Source organism: Centropristis striata, chromosome 6 (genome assembly GCF_030273125.1).
Source record: "Centropristis striata isolate RG_2023a ecotype Rhode Island chromosome 6, C.striata_1.0, whole genome shotgun sequence".
Lineage (NCBI taxonomy): Eukaryota > Metazoa > Chordata > Actinopteri > Perciformes > Serranidae > Centropristis > Centropristis striata.
This window is the reverse complement of record NC_081522.1, coordinates 28,915,662-28,936,866: the sequence shown is the minus strand read 5'-3', so window position 1 is coordinate 28,936,866 and position 21,205 is coordinate 28,915,662. Positions and strand designations below refer to the sequence as shown.

Below are 21,205 nucleotides of genomic sequence, written 5' to 3'. Positions count from 1 at the left end.
TGTCTAAACTCAACCACGTAATTTTGGTGCCTAAAACAAGAAGTTCTGTTTCATAATGTTAACCACATATTTAACATTGCATTGCTGAGCTCATTTCTGGGTGCTATGTTTCCATGCCAAAACACATTCAGCTGGTGTCCTGGCTGTGCATCTCCTCTGCCATTGTCTTGTGGCAGGTGCACTGCACACACACACATTTTTGCACATTTAAAAGAAATATGTATATGGAAATTGTGCACCCCATTTGAATTTTAGTGCAAATGGACAAAAACAAACGAGAAGAGAGTGCAGACCACCGCCCTAGCTGGCAATTTCAATGAAATTGAAAAACAATTTGCATGTCTGCCCTGTGATGTGGAACTGCTCCATAATGTAATAGGTTCTTCTTTTGACCATGCTACACCTATTCACCAAGTTTCATGAAAATCTAGCTGATAGTTTTTGCACAATCCTGCTGTCAAAGAGACCGACAAACCAAAATACTGAAATCATAACATCTTTTGTTGGAGGTAATAAAGTGATCCCTTCAATCTATTTGTAAAGACAATGTTCAGAAGACTACCAATTTAAACTGTAAGTGTAAATAAACACAGGTACTTACATTTTATCATTTAAATATGTAATCCCACATGTATTCCTGTATTACATATTACTCCCCAACCCCGTGGTGCCAACAATTTCTCATATATTTGTATATTCAGATCAACAATGCTCTATTTTTGTCTCCCAGAATGACTAAAAACATCAGACCAGTCAGAGATTCTTATGACTCAACCACTGAGAGCTCATGGGGGAGAGATGTCCAACCCATGCTTGAATACTTGACAGGAAATCTAATGTGAGCACAGTGAAATGTAAAAAGAGTTTTTCAAGCAAAAATACTAGAAATAGGGGAAACAACTAGCCTGGCTCTGTCCAAAGGTGAGAAAAAATGTCTTCCTGTCTAACCTAAACTAAATGTGACAACAGCCTTCTAACAACACAGAAGCAACGGCTCATACCAGCTCCGTTTAGTCCACACATTCAAAAGCATGAAGCAGCAAAGGAGCAGATGAACTTTCTGTGCAGTGTGTGGCAAGTAAACATACAGTGTAGGTCACAGATTGCTCATGAATAAACAAGACCAAAGAGGTTCCCATGTCTCGCTTCCCAGCTGCTGGATAAGAAAAAAAAAATGAAGGGAGAGTACACACCGAAGCAGAGTGCAGAGACAACACACTAAGAATATAGAATATCAGAATTTTTCAGTGCCTTTTTATGCATTTTTATTGAGCATCAACCTCTTGTTTGTGTAAATGTTGAAAAAACAGACTTGAAGAATAAACACTTCAGGTTATGTTTACCTCCGTGAGATGCAGCTGAGATGCGAGTGAAAAGTGTTGATCTTTTCTAGGTTTTCTAGATTACCAGCTTGGTGCTTGAAGTTTAGCTTGGTGGTACGTCCCTGCTAAAGTGCTGTACATAATTTATTTGGTATTTCAGATGTTGCATGTTTCTTATCTTTCTAGATCAGTTTTCTATCAATTCAAATGGTATAAACAGCTCAATGATTCATTAATGTAAATTTTTGTTTGATTCTGAAATTTGCCATGTCAGATTCTCAATGCAACACAGTCATTTTTTGAAGAGCAAAATCAAGCTGATAAATCATTAAGTCAATAAAACTGGCTGTGAAGCAGCTGTCTTTTCACTGTAAATTAGAGGTGTAATGAGTTTTTGGCTCCTGTTTTTACAGAGAGGACTTTGACCAGGAAGAGAAGGCTCGTTTTGGAGAGCTGTGCAGTGGAGAGAACGGCAAAGGCAGGGAGTGGTTCGCCAAATATGTCAGCGCTCAGGTAAATATGGGGAAATTATAAAATGGTAATTAGTCAGACGTCACGTGTTACCTTAAAGGAAAAATAACTTTGGCCAAAGAATTAGTGGTTCTTCTTGGACCCATACATTAGGGAGGGATTTTTAAGGATTTTTAGGGGCTTATCGGGTTTAAATATTAGGTATTTCTTAAGAGAAACAAGTCTAGGTTGAGTTTGGTCAGTGCGATTTTGTGCACAGTGTGTTACAGGAATAGTTAATGGTATTATCTCTGGGTGGTAATAATTAACCAGTGATTGATTAATAGTCATTAAGAATTTGGTCGATCACATTGAATTTTTGGGTATTTTTACATTTTTATTTTATCTATGACTGCGTATCAGTACCCACTGAACTGAAACACGGCCGTAAGTGAATAAGCCAATGAACTGAGAATTAAGTTGGATAAACTAGTTGCTAAGTTGCAATAACAATTATAAAACACAAAGAAATGCAAGAGTATTCATTTTAGCAAAACTAGCTTACTGTATCAAACCTTGTTAGCATGAATGAGTTTAATTTGATCTAAAACATATTTAACACGAAATTCATCTAAAATTGCAAGATTACTGTGAAAACTAACCTCGTGACTCTTCTGAAGCTAAGACATAAAACATTGAACTCCTTGAAATTATCTTTACAGTATCACCTCATTTGAGTTAGTTTTACGATCAACAGGAAGTCTCTTTTCGTCCTTTCAAAATAAATGCGTCCGTTATCAAAACAGGCTTTTGCATAGTACTGTATTTTTTTTTTTACCCATGTATGCATGCTTTTATACATACTGGGGTATGTATGGAGTATGCTTATACATACTGGAGTATGTATAAAAACAGCAATTAATCGATTAATTGATCGTTAATGTTATAGATAATCAAGTTGGCAGGTTCCTTCCAAACACCCATCCCTACCAAACATACAAACATTCTGTTACACATTTGAATGAATGTCAAGAAATCAAACCAAAACATCTTGTAAAATAAGTACCGGTGGAGTCCTCAATATTTTTTTTATTTTGTATTTATGAAGTTTTTTAATTGTGTAACTTGGCTGATGCTTGTCGAGGTCTTGTCTTTATACTAATCCTTGTCATACTGTGTTCACAGCGCTGCCACTCTAAATGTGTGAGTGAAGCCACCTTCTACAGACTGGTGCAGTCCTTTGCAGTTGTATTGTTTGAGTGAGTCTACATGTGACCATCATACTGTCTGATCCTATTTGGCTATAAATGATATAGCCAGTGATTATTTATCAAGTTGTTATTGTCAGCTTTTCCCATGAAAGGACAATAATATCCAAAAATATTACTTAAACTGGAAGAGGTAGTGCTTGTCAGAGGTGGGGACTCCAGTCAAACTCAAGTCATGAATTTGATGACTTATGACTTGACTCGACTCAACAAAATGTAAACAGACTTGCAACTCGACTTGGAGTAATGACTTGTGACTTCACTTGGACTTGAGCCTTTTGACTCTCTTTGTGTAATGTAATAATAATGTAATGTGTGCGTCTCTTGCTGTGTCTGTCTGTGTGTGTCTGATGTGTGCTGTCGGCACAACATCCAATCAAATTCGATCCACATTATTTTGATTCGACAGCTTCCATCCAATCAAATTGCAGGACAACCAATGAAGAAGAACTGTCAACAAACGGCGCCAGTTGGCAAAAATGATACCAAAGATAGTTTTGTTCAGCTATAAAAACTAAAAAGGGCTCAACAAAAAACAAATTGCAGTATGCAAAACATGCTTCTCTCTCACACACACATGTGAGACACAATATGAGAGGAGACAGGACAAAAATTGCTGTGGAACTAATTAAAGTGCAGTATGCTCTTGTTGTGCTCTTTTCAAATGTATTTAAAGAATGGTTAAAAAAAAAGTTTTAATACATAGATACAGATTTTAAAAGCATACATGATCCATATAAATGTTATTACTCTGTTGTTAAAAAGGACTCGAAAGGACTTGAACTCAAACTGTAGGACTGGGGACTTGACTTGAGACTTGTCGGTCTTGACTCGGGACTTGAGGGCAAAGACTTGAGACTTACTTGTGACTTGCAAAACAATGACTTGGTCCCACCTCTGGTGCTTGTTATGGGGATTACTTTCAGTGGCAGATTAATACACATTTGATGCTCCAGTCTAGTATTTTTTGGGCAGCAGGACAGTGTATGTGGGATTAAGGCAAAATAAACTACAACCCAGTTTCCAAAAAAGTTTGGATACAGAATGCATCAAATGCGGAATATTTACAAGTTTGTTAAGTTTATCAGATGGAACATTAAATATATTTATTTTTTGCAGATTACAATTGAACATCACAGCAAATTATCCCATTCTGTTTTATGTATGTTTTAGACAATGTCCCATCTTTTTTGGGATCAGGGTTATATAGTTTTTGTTCATGGTAATGAGGGAACATGTCACAGTGTAACAGTGGGGCTCACTGATTGTTTTTTAATAGTTTCTTGACAACAATGTAGCTCTATGGTACAATTATATAATAACAATTATTGGGCGTTGGATACATGGACTCATTGTGGGATGTGCCTTTTCACGGGATTTGCTGCCAATACAAAACTGCTTTATACTCCTCTTTGAGTGAAAAAGCTCCATTAATTCTAGCAGTGATGTCATAAAATGATCCTCTCTAAAGAAATGGCGTGTTTACAGATGCTACCAGATGGATGACTACAGCCCAGCCAAAAACCTCATGACAATGTGCTTCACATACTACTACATTGGTAAGGCCTAATGCCATGTGACTTTTCCTTGAAACTGTCCGAGCTCCTGCTGTTAACATAAACACTGAATGCTGTTGAGTCTTCCATTACAGTAAGTTGAAAGAGCAACCAGAGCTCTACTTTGTCACAGAAAAGAGTTGCACTGAAAATGAAAGATGCTTAGGTAGATATCGCTCCTCAGTGCTGATTCAGAGACGGGCTGGCCCTGTGGTTTCCCTTGCAGCAACACCACAAACCAATATTTGCAATGACTTTGTGGGGTTGCATGATGGAAGTGTTTTTGTTTGTGCAAGCAGGAAGCTTTGAGAGAATAGTTTAGCACTGTGGAACAGTACATTGCCTCAACATCCGTCTGCCGTCTGGTTTGCTGTAATCTTGCATAGCCAGACACCGGTAATAAGTAAACCTGTACAGCTTTGCACTGTGGTGAACAGCTACAAAAGATCTCCTTACAACATAAACTGCATACAAAAATACCTGATCCAAATGATGAGACATACATTTCTGTTCTGTGAGGCTGGAGTTTAGAGATGTGAATTAGCAGAGCCCCCACGATACGATTTTATCCCGATACTTGAGTCACAATATGATATTATTGCGATTTTAAGCATTTTGCGATATGGTGAGTATTGCGATACAATATATTGCGATTTAACTGTTTAACTGCATTTTGTGTCCACAAAATTAAATTAAATCAAGAATTGTTTTGTCAAAAAAGAGATAATTCTCAGTCTATTCATCTCACTTCAGTCTTTTTATTTCTCCACAATGAAAGTCAAACCCACAGACTGACCAACAAAGTATTCAGCCAAACTGAACTGAACTGATATCAAACATGTTTGACGACAACAACTGCAGCATTTTCTCAAACTTTCCTCAACTTTAAGCTTCAGTGCTCTGAATTTTTTTTGAAGAAAACCTAATAAAAGCCCAACTTTGCAGCGTTATTTCAACAACTTCCTGACACGATATCCTGACCTTTAGATTCCTTAGATTTTCTGGTTTTATATGATACCAGTATCTCCATTATATTCCTAAGTGAGCCCGCTACGGCCTCCAGAAAAAAAAACGAAACAGCGAAAATACTGACGGCCATCAGAACGCTAAATATCGATACTTGGCGGCCATGAATCGATATAATATTGCCACACAAATTTTGCGATATTATATTGTATCGATTTTTTTTCCCCCCACCTCTACTGGAAGTCTATGAACACTTGATGATCCAACCAAAGCTGATGGACTTATTATTGTTTTCATTTCCAGCTGACTGAGTTGCAGCTTGCTGAGATGAAGCTAATTGATCCATCCATTTTTTGACAGGCACATTTTTCTGAATGCCACCTCGTGTCTCACACTGTGAACACCTGTGAAAGTAACCTTGCCTCAGAGGATAAAATGTAGCTGTTGGTAAATGTTGTTCGGTGATGTCTGTGAACTGCACAACATGTACCCTGTGTGCCTTAGACCAGGGGCAACCTGCGGCTCTGTAGCCACATTCGGCTCTTCAGGCCGTCTGCAATGGCTCCCTGTGACTGTAATGAAAAAATGATACGGAATGAAACGGTTATTTCTTTAAATTTTATTTTTCATTTAACATTGATGTAGCACCAAAGCAATTTGTATCCTTCAATTGTAAAAATGTGTAGCTCATATTCGGCATTATTACTGAACTAAAAAGAGCAAAAGCTCATGGCCTGGTGCCTTAACCTCTAAATTCTGCCAACTTCAAGTCAAGTTTTGAGTTCCAAGCTAGGCTAGCTTTCAATTACAAATTTGCACTTGGGTCCTCATTGCATTCTGACAAAATCATATTAATATTAAATGCTCATTATGACCTATTAGTATGCCGTTTTATCTTCATTGTAAGACTCGAAATAAGGTTTGTGGCTGCATTCCAACTTTTAAAATTTTTTGGCCAACAATGGCTCTTTTGCTCTTAAAGGTTGCAGACCAAGGACACCACAGGGACATCAAGTTAAAAAAGACGAATTGTGGACAGATGTTTCATTGATGCAATATACAGATTCATGTCATCATCTAACCTCTCAGTTCTTTTCTTGTTTAGGGAAGTCCCCGCCATCTCCCTCAGAGTTGCTGGATCGTGGTGGTCCTCCAGCTGGTATGGACTCGTACATCAACAAGGCCAACTCCTGGCTGTCTGTGAAGAAGGATGCTGCTGAGCGCCTTCTCAAAAACACATCCAAGACGGACGTCAAAGGCTTCTTTGGAGGCTTAGAGAGCAAGTTGAGGAGCTCAATGGCTCCCAAGACTGAGTGAGCAAAGCATCTTCTCCTCTGAGTTATTTTCATTCACACTGCTGTTTGTATTTTCATTCCTTTTTCTTTACCGTGTTCTTATTTCTAGGGATGGGGAAAGCCCAGTTGAGACAAAACCCAAATCACCAGGTATGGTACACCAAACAATGCTTGTTCTGCTGTTTTTACTATTTCTTTCTCCTGCTCCACTTCTCTGTTCGGTTTTCTAAAATGTGATTTAGAAATTAATTTAACTATACGTGCCATGTGCTGTCTTCCATCCCAGTGTCTGAGGGTCCAGAGGAAAAGAAAGGAGAGAAGGTGTACCTGTACACTCACCTGAAGCAGCAACCCATCTGGTAAGCTGAGTAAAGTCTGGCCAAATAGACGAGATACAGGAGCTCTGAGTTTACCTTGTACTGTCCTTCTTCCCAAGCTCAGTATGTCTCCAGTAAATATTACTATGCAGGAAATGACACTGAAGAGTAAAACACTTCACTATGTTCACCAGCGAGTTGCTCCTGTACCTTTTATCTGGAGCTTTTGTTATTGAACTTCAACCAAAACAGTAATAGTTAATAACTACCATATATAACCTACAAAAAGTGGCTATGCAGTAGTCGCCAACTTTTTGGCTCTAACTAATTAGTGTCAACTCAGTCCCTGTTTTTATTCTGCGTTTAGACGAGCGTCTTTAGGGGGAAATCTGCGTGCATAGGGTGACGCTAAAGTCTGTGAAATTCGATGTAGTATGCAGCCAGGTGGCTAGGTGGTACTGTGAAGCACTGCCACACAAAACCACCAAGAGCTAGCACGGGTCTTGTCCAAAGCTGTCTGTTTCAGCTCACATCAAAAAATTGCCCTAGATAATTAATGTGCCTTCACTGTTCTGTTACATTATCTGTGATAATTCTGCTTAACTGCTGAAATGAATTCCGGATAGTTATCAGAGCTGCTAGGGCAACTTGAATGTCTGTCTAATGGAAATAGTCTGACATGTTTGTTGTCGTTTGCCTGGACTGCACATAGATGTGACGTAAACGCGTACAAGACGAGAGCCAGCGTGAGCTGATCAGAGACACTTTTGCGTTTTCAACCCTTTAGACGGAAACGCAACGGTGGAGCGTTTTTAAGATTTCGAGGCATTTCAATTTTTGCATTTTTAAGCCCCAAAAACGCTGTCGCCGTCTAAACAAAAGGCACATCTGATAAAATATTTTGTCGTTTTCACCCAAGAGCATTGTCGTGTAAACAGGTCCTCAGTCCCTCATCATAGATTATGGCCGTAGTGTGGAGTTGTTTTTTTGTTGTTGTTGTTGTTGTTTTTAGGGGGCTTATGTGTTAAAATATTAAGTATTTCTAGAGTGAAACAATACGTGGTTGCATTTGGTCAATGTGATTTTGTTGGCAATGTGTCACAGGAATAGTACATTTATTTTCTATGATTGAGTATTATGTCACAGTAACACAAACAAGTAATAATATGCTTAATGATATAATAAACCTTAGAGGAACAATTTTGCTTTTGCACCTCTCGGTACTTGGGCCCTCGTAATTACTTTTGAAATAAAAGGAGTGAAGTAAAGCACTGTCCTTATGAGGCCAACGACAACATGCTTGAAAACAGGTGCACTCTGTGAATGTAGAAGAGGACAGCAGACGAGCAGCCTCGAGCAAAGTCTGATCACTCACTTAGTCACTCAGTCAGTCAGACACTCACCCATGTGTAGGGCTGACCTCGGCGGTCAGCCAAAAATGCAAGAAAAAATATATTTATTTATTTTTTACTGTCTGTCTTTAAAGCCTGTTTGGCCCTTCAGATTAATCTCGGGACATTTTATGGGCTCCTGACCTTCATGTTAAGAACCACTGAAGTAGGGAGATGTGATTAGATGTTATAGAAATGATTGGCCACATTAAGCATGCATCGAAGCATTGTAGTGTGAATCATATCACAGTTTAGTGACCATGTTCCATCATATTTTGCCTGAAGAAATTGGATGTGGCAGGTTTAACCAGACTTGATTATTATATGATTTTTATTCTTTGCAGTCACTGACTGTCATCTGCAGCTTTATCTCAAGTGGCTCAGTCAGTGAAGTAGGTCAGGCTGGAAACCTCTAATATGTCATCTGTTCTCTCTGCCAGGCATACACTAAGATTTTGGAACGCTGCGTTTTTTGATGCTGTCCATTGTGAGAGGAAGAAAAGATCACCAACCACAAGGTAAGTCTGGATGGGAATCTAGACAAATAAATATATATATAAAATATATATTAATATAAGTATATAACAGTGTCATATGGATATGGGAAACAAACAGTGTAAAAGAGAGCAAAAGCATAAAGCTCTTCTAAGCAAAAAGCTGTATCTAAAGACAAATCTTACAGAGCTGTTCTGTATGCTTCAGCCTAAAACACTACTGCTTCTCTTCTCTTCTCTTCTCTTCTCTTCTCTTCTCTTCTCTTCTCTTCTCTTCTCTTCTCTTCTCTTCTCTTCTCTTCTCTTCTCTTCTCTTCTCTTCTCTTCTCTTCTCTTCTCTTCTCTTCTCTTTCTCTTTCTCTCCTCTCCTCTCCTCTATTCTCTTCTATTAGCTGTTCTCTCTCTTTCTGCATGTTGACTTTAACCCTTTGTCTCCTTGTGCCTTTCTGCCGGGCAGGGGGACGCAGGATGAAGAGAAAGACGAGAGGTCTGTCCTTCTATTTGTCCACTGCCCTAAAAACAAACCTAGTCAAACCAAGAGAAAAAAAAGCAAAGATTAAGCCAGGCAGAGAGGAGGAGAAGGGCAGAGAGCTAGCTTTAATGAACTATTGTGTGGCTCTGTTTGGTGATAAGAAAGAAAGCATTTAAGAGATTTTGTGACGTGATTGTTTGGGATATTTAGTGTAATTAGCTCTTTGGTCGTAGTCTGGATATGTAGAGATATTTTCAGACACACCTAGCTAAAACAAGGAGCTCTTTGACTTTGAAGGCTAACTAGCCAGCAGGCTGAGAAGGCAGTGGTGGTTTGTGGTGAGTGTATGAAGTATAGAAATATTACATTTCTTTAGAGTTTGTTGTGTCATCATTGCAGCCAAGTACACAGACCCTAACCCTACACAGTTGCATTTACATTATTAAACAGTTACCTGCTAACTCATTATCATAATTAAGATGAAGAGTAGACGCAGTAAAGCTTTTACTCGTAAAATCATAAGCAAGCCTGTTTGCAGCCCTGTTAGCCTGAAGCAAGACACCAGAATAATAAACAGGCTTGAACAATGTTTTTTACTTTTATCAATTAATAAAACATACACTTAAAAAGTGATGTAAATAGTGCAGGTCTCAAATTATTGACTAAAAATCTACTATGATGAAGGAAATGCTGTATTGGCCATCAAGGATACACACAATGTATGAAAACAGTGAATATTAACATAACTGTTTGTTTAAAAGAAAATTCCACATGGTGCCTTTAATTAAAGGAACCTGTCTTGAATAAGGGCAAACGCAGAATGGAAACTGTAAATGTTACAGCAGGAAACAAAGTTTGTTGGAATTATGAAATTGTTAATAGAATATCAAAATAAAATGTAATGAGAATATCACATTTAAAAAATAATAATTTCGCAATACAATTTTATAGCTCAATTAATATCTAATCATGTAAATAAGAACAATGTTGTTCTTAAAATGTTTTAATTTACTGCCTTATTTCAGAAAAAATAAAGTTTCAATTACAATAATGAAAATGAATAATTAGTCAAACTTATTATAATAATGAAGTTAAAGTTCAAAATAATAAAAAATAAAATGCCAAAATCACAGTACTACCTCAGAGTGTCATTGTGAAACGTCCTGTTGCCACATGCCAATTTCATTGCAAAATAAAATGTGGAATTTCAAAATTTCAAAAAATCCCTTAACATAGAGCTGTGTTTCCTCTAAATTCAAATGAGTTTACAAGAATCGATTAAGTCAAACCGAAAATATGTGAGAATAGCAAGATTTTATTGGATTTTTGCCCTAAAATATTGAGATGTTAATTGCAAGCCAAATCGCCCAGCTTTATCTAGATTGGTTGTGAGAAGCATAGAAAGCAGATGGAGATACTGAGAGATGTTAAACATGACAGAAACAGGGTGATGTGAGAGCAGCTTGTGTTAAAGGGTGAGGATCAAGGTCTGGGAGTCACCCTGAGGGCCGATTTGCAGTTTGTCAGATGTGCTCTAGTGAACAGTGATAGGATAGTCTGTAATAGTAAATCCCCAGACTGAATCACAGGAGTCTTGTGTAATAAATTATATCTGCTTAATCACAGCAGGGCTATAATGTCCACATCCATAAGAAGTCCTTTACTTGTTATTATAATTAGATTACTGTGTGTGCGTGAGTGATTACTAGGGATGGGAATAATTAACCGATGATCAATTGATAGTTGTTAAGAATTTGGTTGATCAGGTGGAGTTTTTAATCAATGTGAAATCAGTTTGATAAAGCTAATTTGCAAACTGAAAGTTGCAATAACAATTATAAAACACACAGAAATCCAAGAGTATTAATTGGAGCAAAACTATCTTACTGTATCAAACCTTGCTAGCATGAATTACTTGTTTTAATTTTATCCAAAACTTATTTAAACACAAAACTCACTTGAATTACTGTGAAAACTAACCTCGTGCCTCTTCGGGGGCTAAAACATAAAACATTGAACTCCTTGACGATATCTTTACAGTTTAATCTCATGTGAGTTAGTTTTACTATCGACAGGAAGTCTCTTTTCGTCCTTTCAAAATAAAAGTGTTCGTTATCAAAACAGGCTTTTGCACAGTACTGCATATACAGTCATGGAAGCAATTATTAGACCACCATTTTTCTTCAATTTCTTATTCATTTTAATGCCTGGTAGAACTAAAGGTACATTTGTTTGGACAAATATAATGATAACAACAAAAATAGCTCATATGAGTTAATTTAAGAGCTGATATCTAGCCATGTTTTCTTGATAATAACTGATGAATAATAAATTGAAGAAATCAAGGGTGGTCTAATATTTTTTTTCCATGACTGTATATCTTTATTTTGCTTATGTATAGATGTTAACATAGCAATTAATTGATCGTTAACGTTATAGAGGCTAGTTGGCAGGTTTCTTCCAAACGCCCATCCCTAGTGATTACAGTGTTTGAATTATAGTTGTTTTTTAGAGTGAACCATATTTAGTTGTTTCTGTGAGTTCTTCTCTCGTTTCTATGATGCTATATATATATTTGTAATATTCTGTTGGCATGTTGTTGTGCTTGTCTAATCAGTGATGTGGGTTCACCTAGGTATTCTATCGTGCTGCTGCTGAAATTATTGTCATGCCTCATGTTTGATGAGTAAAACCCTTCAGTTAATATCCTGAACGTGTAAAAAAAAAAGTCCTCGTTTAATGTCTGGGATGGTATTTTTGTCAGAGGCAGCAGATCCACTGCAGTCTGAGGGTGTCTCTTCACAGCTCATGTTCACACCATTAATCTCCTTGCATGTGATATTTTCTCTCTCCTTCTATCTGCATGTTCCCTCTGCTGTTTTTTTTAACTACCTTCTGCATGCTTCTATATTTCCACTGCAGAATGGTGGCAGGAATATGCTGCACATGCCATAAAAAGAAAAATCCACCGACATTGCACACAGCAATTGCAATGTTCTAGTTTGGAGATGTGTTCTTTACCTTACCAATTATCACTCGATAATGTGAGGTTATGTTTAGATATTTACAGAGGATCCACAGTAAAGTAAATATAGTACAGTTCCAAGAAAAAGTATGTGAACCCTTTGAAGTGACCTAGTTTTCTGCGTTAATTTGTCATAAAATGTGTTCTGATCTGCATCTAAGTCCCAAGAATAGACAAACACAATGTGCTTAGCCTCATACCACACAAAAAATCATAATATTTCATGTTTTTATTTAACACATCTATTAAACATTTATAGTGATGGTGGAACTTAGGTGCAGATCAGATCACATTTAATTGACAAATTAATGCAGACTAGGGTGCAAAAGGAGCACTACCTAGGTAATTTAAAAGGGTTCGCATGCTTTTTCTTGCAACTGTATAATATATTTTTAGAATCAAATCTACAGGGGCAGTTATATTATATATAAGATATTTAACAAAGCTTTTTTTTCTAGACAAAAGAGTCAAAAGTATTTTTCTACTTTTTTTAATCATCTAGGGGTATAATATCACCATTTTAATTGATAATATGTAGTATAAAACGGCACAGAACAACAGTGTATTTTAGAGACTTTATAAAACTAATAGATCCAAAAATGAATCTGTGACTAATAATCTGTAAAACTATTTTGAAAAGGGGTTATTTTTGCCGTTAGATGTTGCCAATGGAGACTTAAGATATTTCCCATAATGCATTGTCTCATCTGTTGACAAATCAGATGTGTTTCTAACTGTGTGTGTGCCATAACTGTGCACAGCAGAGCTGATCTCACAGGCTGTATGCAACAGAATAACATGCAGTGGTGGAATGTAACTAAGTATATTTACTCAAGTACTGTACTTAAGTAAAGTACAAGTACTAAATTGTACTTGACTATTTCAATTTTAGGTAACTTTATACTTCTACTTCACTACATTTAGCTGACAGCTTTAGTTACTTTCAGGTCGAGTTTTAACATGAAAAACATGATCAATTTAAAGCAAGTAGACATTTGTTTTTAATTAAACCTCCTAACAGTATGTTAGGTAGTTCAAATTAACCCTATCTTTACTAAACTAAAACACTGCTTACATAAATGCATCAATACAAATAATATAATAACATATTTAGAATAAATATATAATATAACAATCTGAGTGGGTTCATTCTACATAACAAGTACTTTTACTTTTGATACTTTAAGTACATTTTGATGCTGATACTTTTGCACTTTTACTTAAGTGAGATTCGAACGCAGGACTTTTACTTGTAGTGGAGTCATTTCACAGTTTGGTATTAGTACTTTTACGTAAGTAAGGCATCTGAATACTTTTTCCACCACTGATACTATGGCAATAGCTCCATTCTAGTATCATATCTGGATCTGGATCTGTGCTGTTTGGGCAGCAACCAGAAAAAAGATATCAGTAGAGTGTCGTAAGTAAGTAAATAAGTTTATCACGGAAAAAAAACAGCATGCTTGTACTTCAGTGTTGTGGTTTTGTGTGCATTATCACAAATATTGAGCAAACCAAAAAAAAGAAGTACAAATAGGAATATTTCTATATGAGAGAGTCATTTTCAAAGTAGATATACTTGTTTTAGTAAGAAAGTGATACTGTATATTACTGTCGTCTTTTATGGCAAAAAGAAAAATATTAAAGTACAACCCAGATTCCAAAAAATGTTGGGACATTTTCTAAAACGTAAATAAAATAGAATGTGATAATTTGCTAATACTTTTTGACACAATTTAAAAATGTATAAAGACAATATATATTATGCTCAAACTGATACACTTTGTTTTTTTATTATTATACACAATTCTGAATTTGCTGCATTCTGTTATCATTGACTTTTTACAGTGTCCCAACTCATTTGGAATCAGTACAACAACATCCTCTTTTTACACAGTTTTATGGTTTAACGACAACCCTCCTTATCTTTTTGGTTTCATTGAATTCTGGCATGGAAACATTTTCCAGGTCATTAAATATTTGTTTTTTAGTAATACACAGTGCATACCAATGCTTTTCATCCATTTGTTGAATATGATGATTCTTTGTGAATGAATCATTTGTTGTTTTAGTGTTTTACCGGTGGCTGGTAAATGTGTTTCTTATTGTTTTTATGCAGTTTATGTGTAAATGAATCTCTGTTTTTGCCTCCCATTACAAAATGAGCAGTTACAGGGATGGATGTCATGGATTTTTTAGGTGTTTTTTTAACCTCAAATGCTCCCATACTTCTGAAAAGTTAAGATATCCAATTGTCCAACAGTTTGAAGATTTTTGTAAAACTCCAGTGCTGTCTGTGGTATCGAAAAGTCAACACAACATTGACAAGTGACACCCACCCCTGGCCTGTTTCTGTAGAGAAGCTGAAGGTCAAATTGAGACCTTAGACTTAAAGTCTGACTCTGCCTGTTTCTGTTGTGCAGGGAGAAGTGGTGTCATATGACCCAGGAGGAGAGGGACGACAGCTCCAAAATCGATGAGAACATTGCCTTCGGCCAGCTCGGGTGAGGGAGCTGCCACAGTGTTGTCTATGAACTAAGGCTGCGTTCAGACTGCAGGCGAATCTGATTTCAATCAGATTCCTACTCAAATCCAAATGTCCACACTGTTTTTAGCTAGTGTCCAAATCGGATATGACTCTGTTCAGACTGGGCCACATTATTGACTGATCTGACAGGTTGCTATAGTAACGGCGTCAGAGCGTCTGACGTCATATAATTGCGACGGTGACAAGAACAACAACAAACATGATGGAGGCAGGTCACCTCAGTATATTGGCCTTATCACTGCCCAGTAGAGATGCATGGGGGGGCCAGTGTGGCTGCAGGTTTTTTGTTCCAGCCCGGCAGGAGCACACCTGACTCAACTCATTCAATCAGCTGGACTGCCTTCACTCAGTTGATTTGTTGTATCAGGTGTGATTGTGCTTTGTAAGAACAAAAACCTTCACCGGCATAGCCTTTCATGGATCTGTTTGACACCCCTGAGGCTTTGATTTGGAGCTCAGAGGAGTTTGGCTGCCTAGGGAGGCCTCCTAGTGGTGAAACAAGTTATTGCTCCCAATAATAAGTATATATATATACAGTCATGGAAAAAATTATTAGACCAACCTTGTTTTCTTCAATGTATTGTTCACTTTAATGCCTGGTGCAACTAAAGGTAGATTTGTTTGGACAAATATATTGATAACAACAAAAATAGCTCATAAGAGTTTATTTAAGAGCTGATATCTGGACATTTTCCATGGTTTTCTTGATAATGATTTTGGTTATTATCAACAAAACCATGGAAAGAGGTAGATATCAACTCTCAAATTAAACTCTTGTGAGCTATTTTTGTTGTTATCATTATATTTGTCCAAACAAATCTACCTTTAGTTGCACCAGGCATTAAAATGAACAAGAAATAGAAGAAAAAGGGTGGCCTAATAATTTCTTCCATGACTGTATAATATAAATTAGGTCTGTCTTTGAAAATTAATCATTGCATTAATAGACAGTGATGCATAATATAAACCTAAAGTCATTTATATTTGTTTGTTTATTTGAAAAAGATAAATGCAGAACACACAATGTGTTTGAGCTCAGGTGTATTTGACACTATGTGTTTTTTCAGGACATTCACTCATAACATGCTGGCATTTGGGCTCAGCAAGAAGCTCTGCAATGACTTCCTGAAGAAGCAGGCGGTCATTGGGAACCTGAATGAAGGTAAGGCATTACTATAATAATTCAGCCTTAAATGGTACAACAATCTCTGCACTCCTCAGCCAAGTTACTTATTTTGTATTTTTAGATTTAAATCACCTATTTGAATTAGGTTATAACTGAAAAATCACAAGCAAGCTCACTACTTCCTTTACTCACATTCTGTAAGCTGGAGGTTCTCCACAAGGGAGAGCCTTCTTAAGGCTAACACATACTCCGCAAGAACAGAGAAATTTGTTTGTTTTTCTCGAGGTGGCAAGAGCGAGAACAAAGTTACATACTTCACGTGAAACTCAAGTGCAGAACTTCTGGGAACTCCTCATAGGGCCCTCCTGCCGCAGCACACGTCAAATTCAAATTTCTGACCAATCAAACAATAGTTGTTGGACACCACATCAAGAAAAGAGAAATGTGTTCTCTCTCCCAGGGCTGCAAGAACAGGATGACGTCATTCTGTTCTTGCAGCCCTGGGAGAGAGAACATGAAATATCATAACTGTTTGTGTGGTATTATGTAAAGCACATTGTGTTCGTCTATACTTGTGACTTAGATGCAGATTAGATATTTTATGACAAATTAATGTAGAAAATTAGGTCATTTCAAGGGTTCATAATACTTTTTTCTTGCCATTGTATGTCAAACAGGATTTGCATATTATTGAAATTCTGTTTTATTTGTGTTTTAGACAATGCTCCAACTTTGGAAGTTGGGGTTATAAATTATAATATTTTATTTCATTGTCTCACTAGTAAACAGCCCTAATCTGAATCAATGGGCTCATGAGTCACTGGGCTCATGCTTAGTAATGCTGCAGCTGTCTGTTATGTGACTCTTCCATGCATCCCTTGACCTGAGATACACCTTAATGTTGACAAGTCCACAAGCAATATCTACCTCATTTGCATATTGAAAGTCAATTGCAATGCATCACAATACAAATTGCATTAGATAACCTGGTGGGAAAGGGGTCTAAGTCCTGTTAAAAACCCAGATGCACCTTCAAAATAAATATGCTTGTGTGTCCGTGTGTGTTTCCCCCCTTTGCAGAACAGTACAAGTTGCTGACTGACCACATAGAGAAAATGGCAGCAGAGTGATTTGGACAACAGGCTGCATTTCAAAGTCCCTTCATACCAGACTGACAGCACACACATCAACTATTTCTTTGCAACCCAATGTCGCAGTGACCAACTCGCCGTTTGACTGTTGTTGCATTTGTGTGATGCACTGCTGAAAAACACAATAACCTACTGTACTGAACTGTGCCATAGTTGTAGCAAACCCTGTTTATCTAACTAGGTAGTGCTCCTTTTGCACCTTGCCCTGAATCAGCAATAATACAACGTCCTCAGCTGCGGCATATTATAATATCTATAGTATCTCTGTGACCTGCTTGACAAAAACTAGAAGCATAAAGTGAAACCGTCCAGTATAAAACCTAACCAGCCTCAGTATAGTGTCAGACTCTCTGGATTTATACATTATACACATGTTGTGTAAATGATATATTCTTGAAGCTGTTTTGCTCTGTGTTTCCTTGGTAACCACATTTATTATGATAGTGTAACAGCATCTGATGAAATATTGTACTAAATATCGTCCTGCCTTGTTACATTTATGTCTACACACAGTTAAAACAGGACTGTTGTATAATAGCACATGCCAATATTAACCTATATATTACTTATAGTGTTTTACTGTGCTCTTCAGGTGGTACCATCACAAAATCGCTTAAGTTAATTACTGAATACTCGTCTGTGCTCTCTGTAGTATCTATATGGCAATACAAACATAAACTACAGCTTTGAAAGAAGAAACATGCAGCATAAAACCTTATCCCTGGCATTTAAAATGGCAGAGAGGATATTCTACCCATGCCTTCTCTTAAAGAAATAGTTTTGAGAAATAGCCTTTTTTTTTGCTGTCTTGCAGAGATAGACAATAAGATGTATACACTACTCTCATGTATGTATGCTAACTATGAAGCTACAGTAAGGAGACAGTTAACTTAGCTTAGCATAAAGTATGGAAACAGGAAGAAACTTCTAGACTGGCTCCGTCCAGAAGGTGACAAACTCCACCTGCCAGTACCTCTGTGTGAATTACTGAGTTTTAGAGCTGCTGGTAGGCGGAAATTTGACCTTTGGCAGGCAAACTGGTCTCCCATGTTGCCAGTCTTTATGCTAAGCTAACAGTGAAATCAATCTTCTTGTTCTCTCAATATCAGCAATGTCTTCCTTCTGATTGCTTACTCAGAGAAAAAGTAAGCCCTATTTCAAACCCATTTTTGCCATTTCTACTCTGGCATACACTTACACTTGCTGCCCTATGCTCCAGCTGGCACAATAGGGTATGAATGAGTGATACATTTACACTCTCTATGTCTTTAATTAGAACCACGATTAACCCTTAGGATCATTAGAGTACCACTTATCTATCCAAAGTGCCTTCCATTAAAGTTGACGGGCCCTATCTATCACCTGGCGCAAAGCAGCACACATCACCGATAACTGTCATAGCTAGTTTCAGACCAATGCAGTGGTCATTTTCACATCCAGCACCCACATTATGCAGGTAGCAAATGCGCTTGCGCCCATCTCTGCGCTGATGGGAGTGTTGGTCTTAAAATTAGGTTTGTTCATTAGTTAGTTTGCGCCATTGACCAACAAAAACCTGGTGATTAATGCAAGCTGCCCCTCAGCACTTCATCACTGCTGTGCTGTGTTTTCACTTTGTGCACGAGAGGATCAATCCGTCTCAGCAGAAAACCGAAGTTTAATTGGTGAATAAATTCCCCGTAGGTTTGTATGTGACCCAGGTGCGGATAAGCGGTTAAGGAATATGAATGAATTAATGCTTTATCAAGAGCCTTTGCCCCTTGCTCCTTACTTTGCACCCACAGTATGCGCCATTTAATTGGCAAAAATGGAGTTGGACACACCCTAAATGCCCTTACGCCATACACTTTAGACCATGCGCTAAAGGTGTTTTAAATAGGGCCCTGTGTTTATCTTCTGATGCTACCCTCAACTGCCCTACCAAACACTAATGCAGAGCCTGCAATCATCAAGTATCTTCCTTTTCGGTGGTGGACCTGAGTAATAATTTATTTTCATTTTTATTAACTTGGACCATACTCATTATTTTCTAGACTGCTGCATATGTATCTACCTGTCTGTCTACAGGTGCATCTCAATAAATTGGAATATCATAGAAAAGTTTTTTTATGTCAGTAATTCCATTCAAAAAGTGGAAATAACACATATAGATCAATTACACACAGAATGAAACATTTCATGTCTGAATTTATTTGATTTCTTCTAATTATAATGAGTATGGCCTACATTTAATGAAGACCTAAAATTCTGTGTCTTTAAAAAAAAAAATTAAATTACAAAAGACCAATTTTTCAAAGTATGTTTAATATGGAAATGTTGGCCTCTGAAAAGTATGTCCATCTATTTGCAGTTCTTGATCGTGGCTATTTGACTGGAACCACTGGAAATGGACTTTTCCATGATATTTTAATGTATTGAGATGCACCTGTATCTAGCATGTGCTAACAGCATCAAGCACATGTAAAATGTGTGACTGAACTGTGAAGTGACATTTTCTGATGGTATTACTTCATCCTACCACTGCGGGGTAGCATTGTGTCTTCATTCAAAGAACTTCTCAGTGAGAGATTCCTGAATTCAAAAAGTCTTCTTAGCTTTAATCTCAAGGATATATCATTTGTGTTTTTAAATGATAAACTCTGGCTATCTATGGCAAGATGATGCACTTTCTGGCCGGTTGAATCCCATTTTAGATTGATAATAAGTTTTAATCCATTGTGTCAGTGAAGTCATTTTGTGAATACTGTACATATTTCTCTGCATGTTGTAAGAATTGATCACGTGTGGCTGTTTGTGAATTGAATTGTCTCTAATTGTAAATGTATAAATGGTAGATATAATTGTGCTGTGTGACCATTGTGTCCATGAGGAACATCAATGTTAAACTGTAGTTATGACCCTGAAGTGCCCCTATACATCCAACCTCTGTTTGATGTGCTCATTCACAGTATTTGAGCAACATGCAGTATAATCATGCAAATGATACAGAAAGCCTTGGAAACCTCTGTCCATTTACAGTTTTTATAGTGCAACTACTTTCCATTATTTCCGGTGTGTCTTTGCATGTGCTCCTCGTCCATTTCTAAACTTTTGAAACATCATGCACGGTGGCTAAACATCCTTCATGCCCTTCATTGTCTTTTTCCTGTTGTGACCATGTTGCAGCTTTTGTACATCCCTCTATCCTTCTATCTTGATCCCTATATTGTACTTGTTAGCTCAGCATGAGCCATTTGCACTACATTTAGTATCTCTACATTCTAATCTTCTGTATAATGTTACATTGATGCCTTTTGTATTTGTTGTGCATGGCCAGTGCATGCTCTCTCACGAGCATATCTGTTGTTAAATGTTGATGGTCTTCTGTGTCCTGGATGAAAAGACCATTTAAGTGTATTGACAGTGTGTCAATTATCAACCAAGTGAAAATTGTCATTAAAGTAGTAAATTAAGTTTGTTAAGGAATTGCTCTCTTTTTTTTTAACTCATGGTGATGAGAATATGGTCTCCAAATCCATGTGTTTGTAGTGGCGGATTGGTGTTGGGGTTCCATGCTAATATTTTAGCACAAATTGCATTTGGTAAAAGCAGTTAGTCAATATTATTCAAAAGAAGAGCAATACAATCAAAACTATACGTGTTGTTAATGTGTGAGCAGTCAATGGATTCCAATTGGAACCTTTTTTGGTTCTGGAGCTTAGATTACTACTGACCCGACACACTTTATGTGGGAAAACAGAAAGGGGGGAAAAGGTTGATTTGAACTGAACAAACTTCATATACAGAACTGCCATTGACTGAGTCTACTCTACTTATCGTTTCCT

General features: G+C 37.2%; 1 protein-coding gene across 5 annotated transcripts in view; it reads left to right on the top strand.

Annotated features, from left to right (window-relative positions):
* The window catches only part of kiaa0513 (KIAA0513 ortholog), a 35,846-nt gene extending 15,013 nt beyond the window's left edge, over window positions 1–20,833 (top strand). For 4 of the 5 annotated variants that reach the window (XM_059334693.1, XM_059334696.1, XM_059334695.1 and 1 more), the window contains 11 exons: window positions 1,736–1,835; window positions 2,958–3,031; window positions 4,529–4,599; window positions 6,668–6,875; window positions 6,967–7,007; window positions 7,144–7,216; window positions 9,006–9,083; window positions 9,517–9,546; window positions 14,980–15,060; window positions 16,172–16,266; window positions 17,311–20,833. In XM_059334693.1, coding sequence (XP_059190676.1) covers window positions 1,736–1,835; window positions 2,958–3,031; window positions 4,529–4,599; window positions 6,668–6,875; window positions 6,967–7,007; window positions 7,144–7,216; window positions 9,006–9,083; window positions 9,517–9,546; window positions 14,980–15,060; window positions 16,172–16,266; window positions 17,311–17,360 — 901 coding nt within the window. In that variant the 3' untranslated portion in view covers window positions 17,361–20,833. The remainder of the gene's footprint in view (window positions 1–1,735; window positions 1,836–2,957; window positions 3,032–4,528; window positions 4,600–6,667; window positions 6,876–6,966; window positions 7,008–7,143; window positions 7,217–9,005; window positions 9,084–9,516; window positions 9,547–14,979; window positions 15,061–16,171; window positions 16,267–17,310) is intronic. The other variant, XM_059334697.1, reaches the window with a different exon arrangement.
* The last annotated feature ends 372 nt before the right edge of the window (window positions 20,834–21,205 follow it).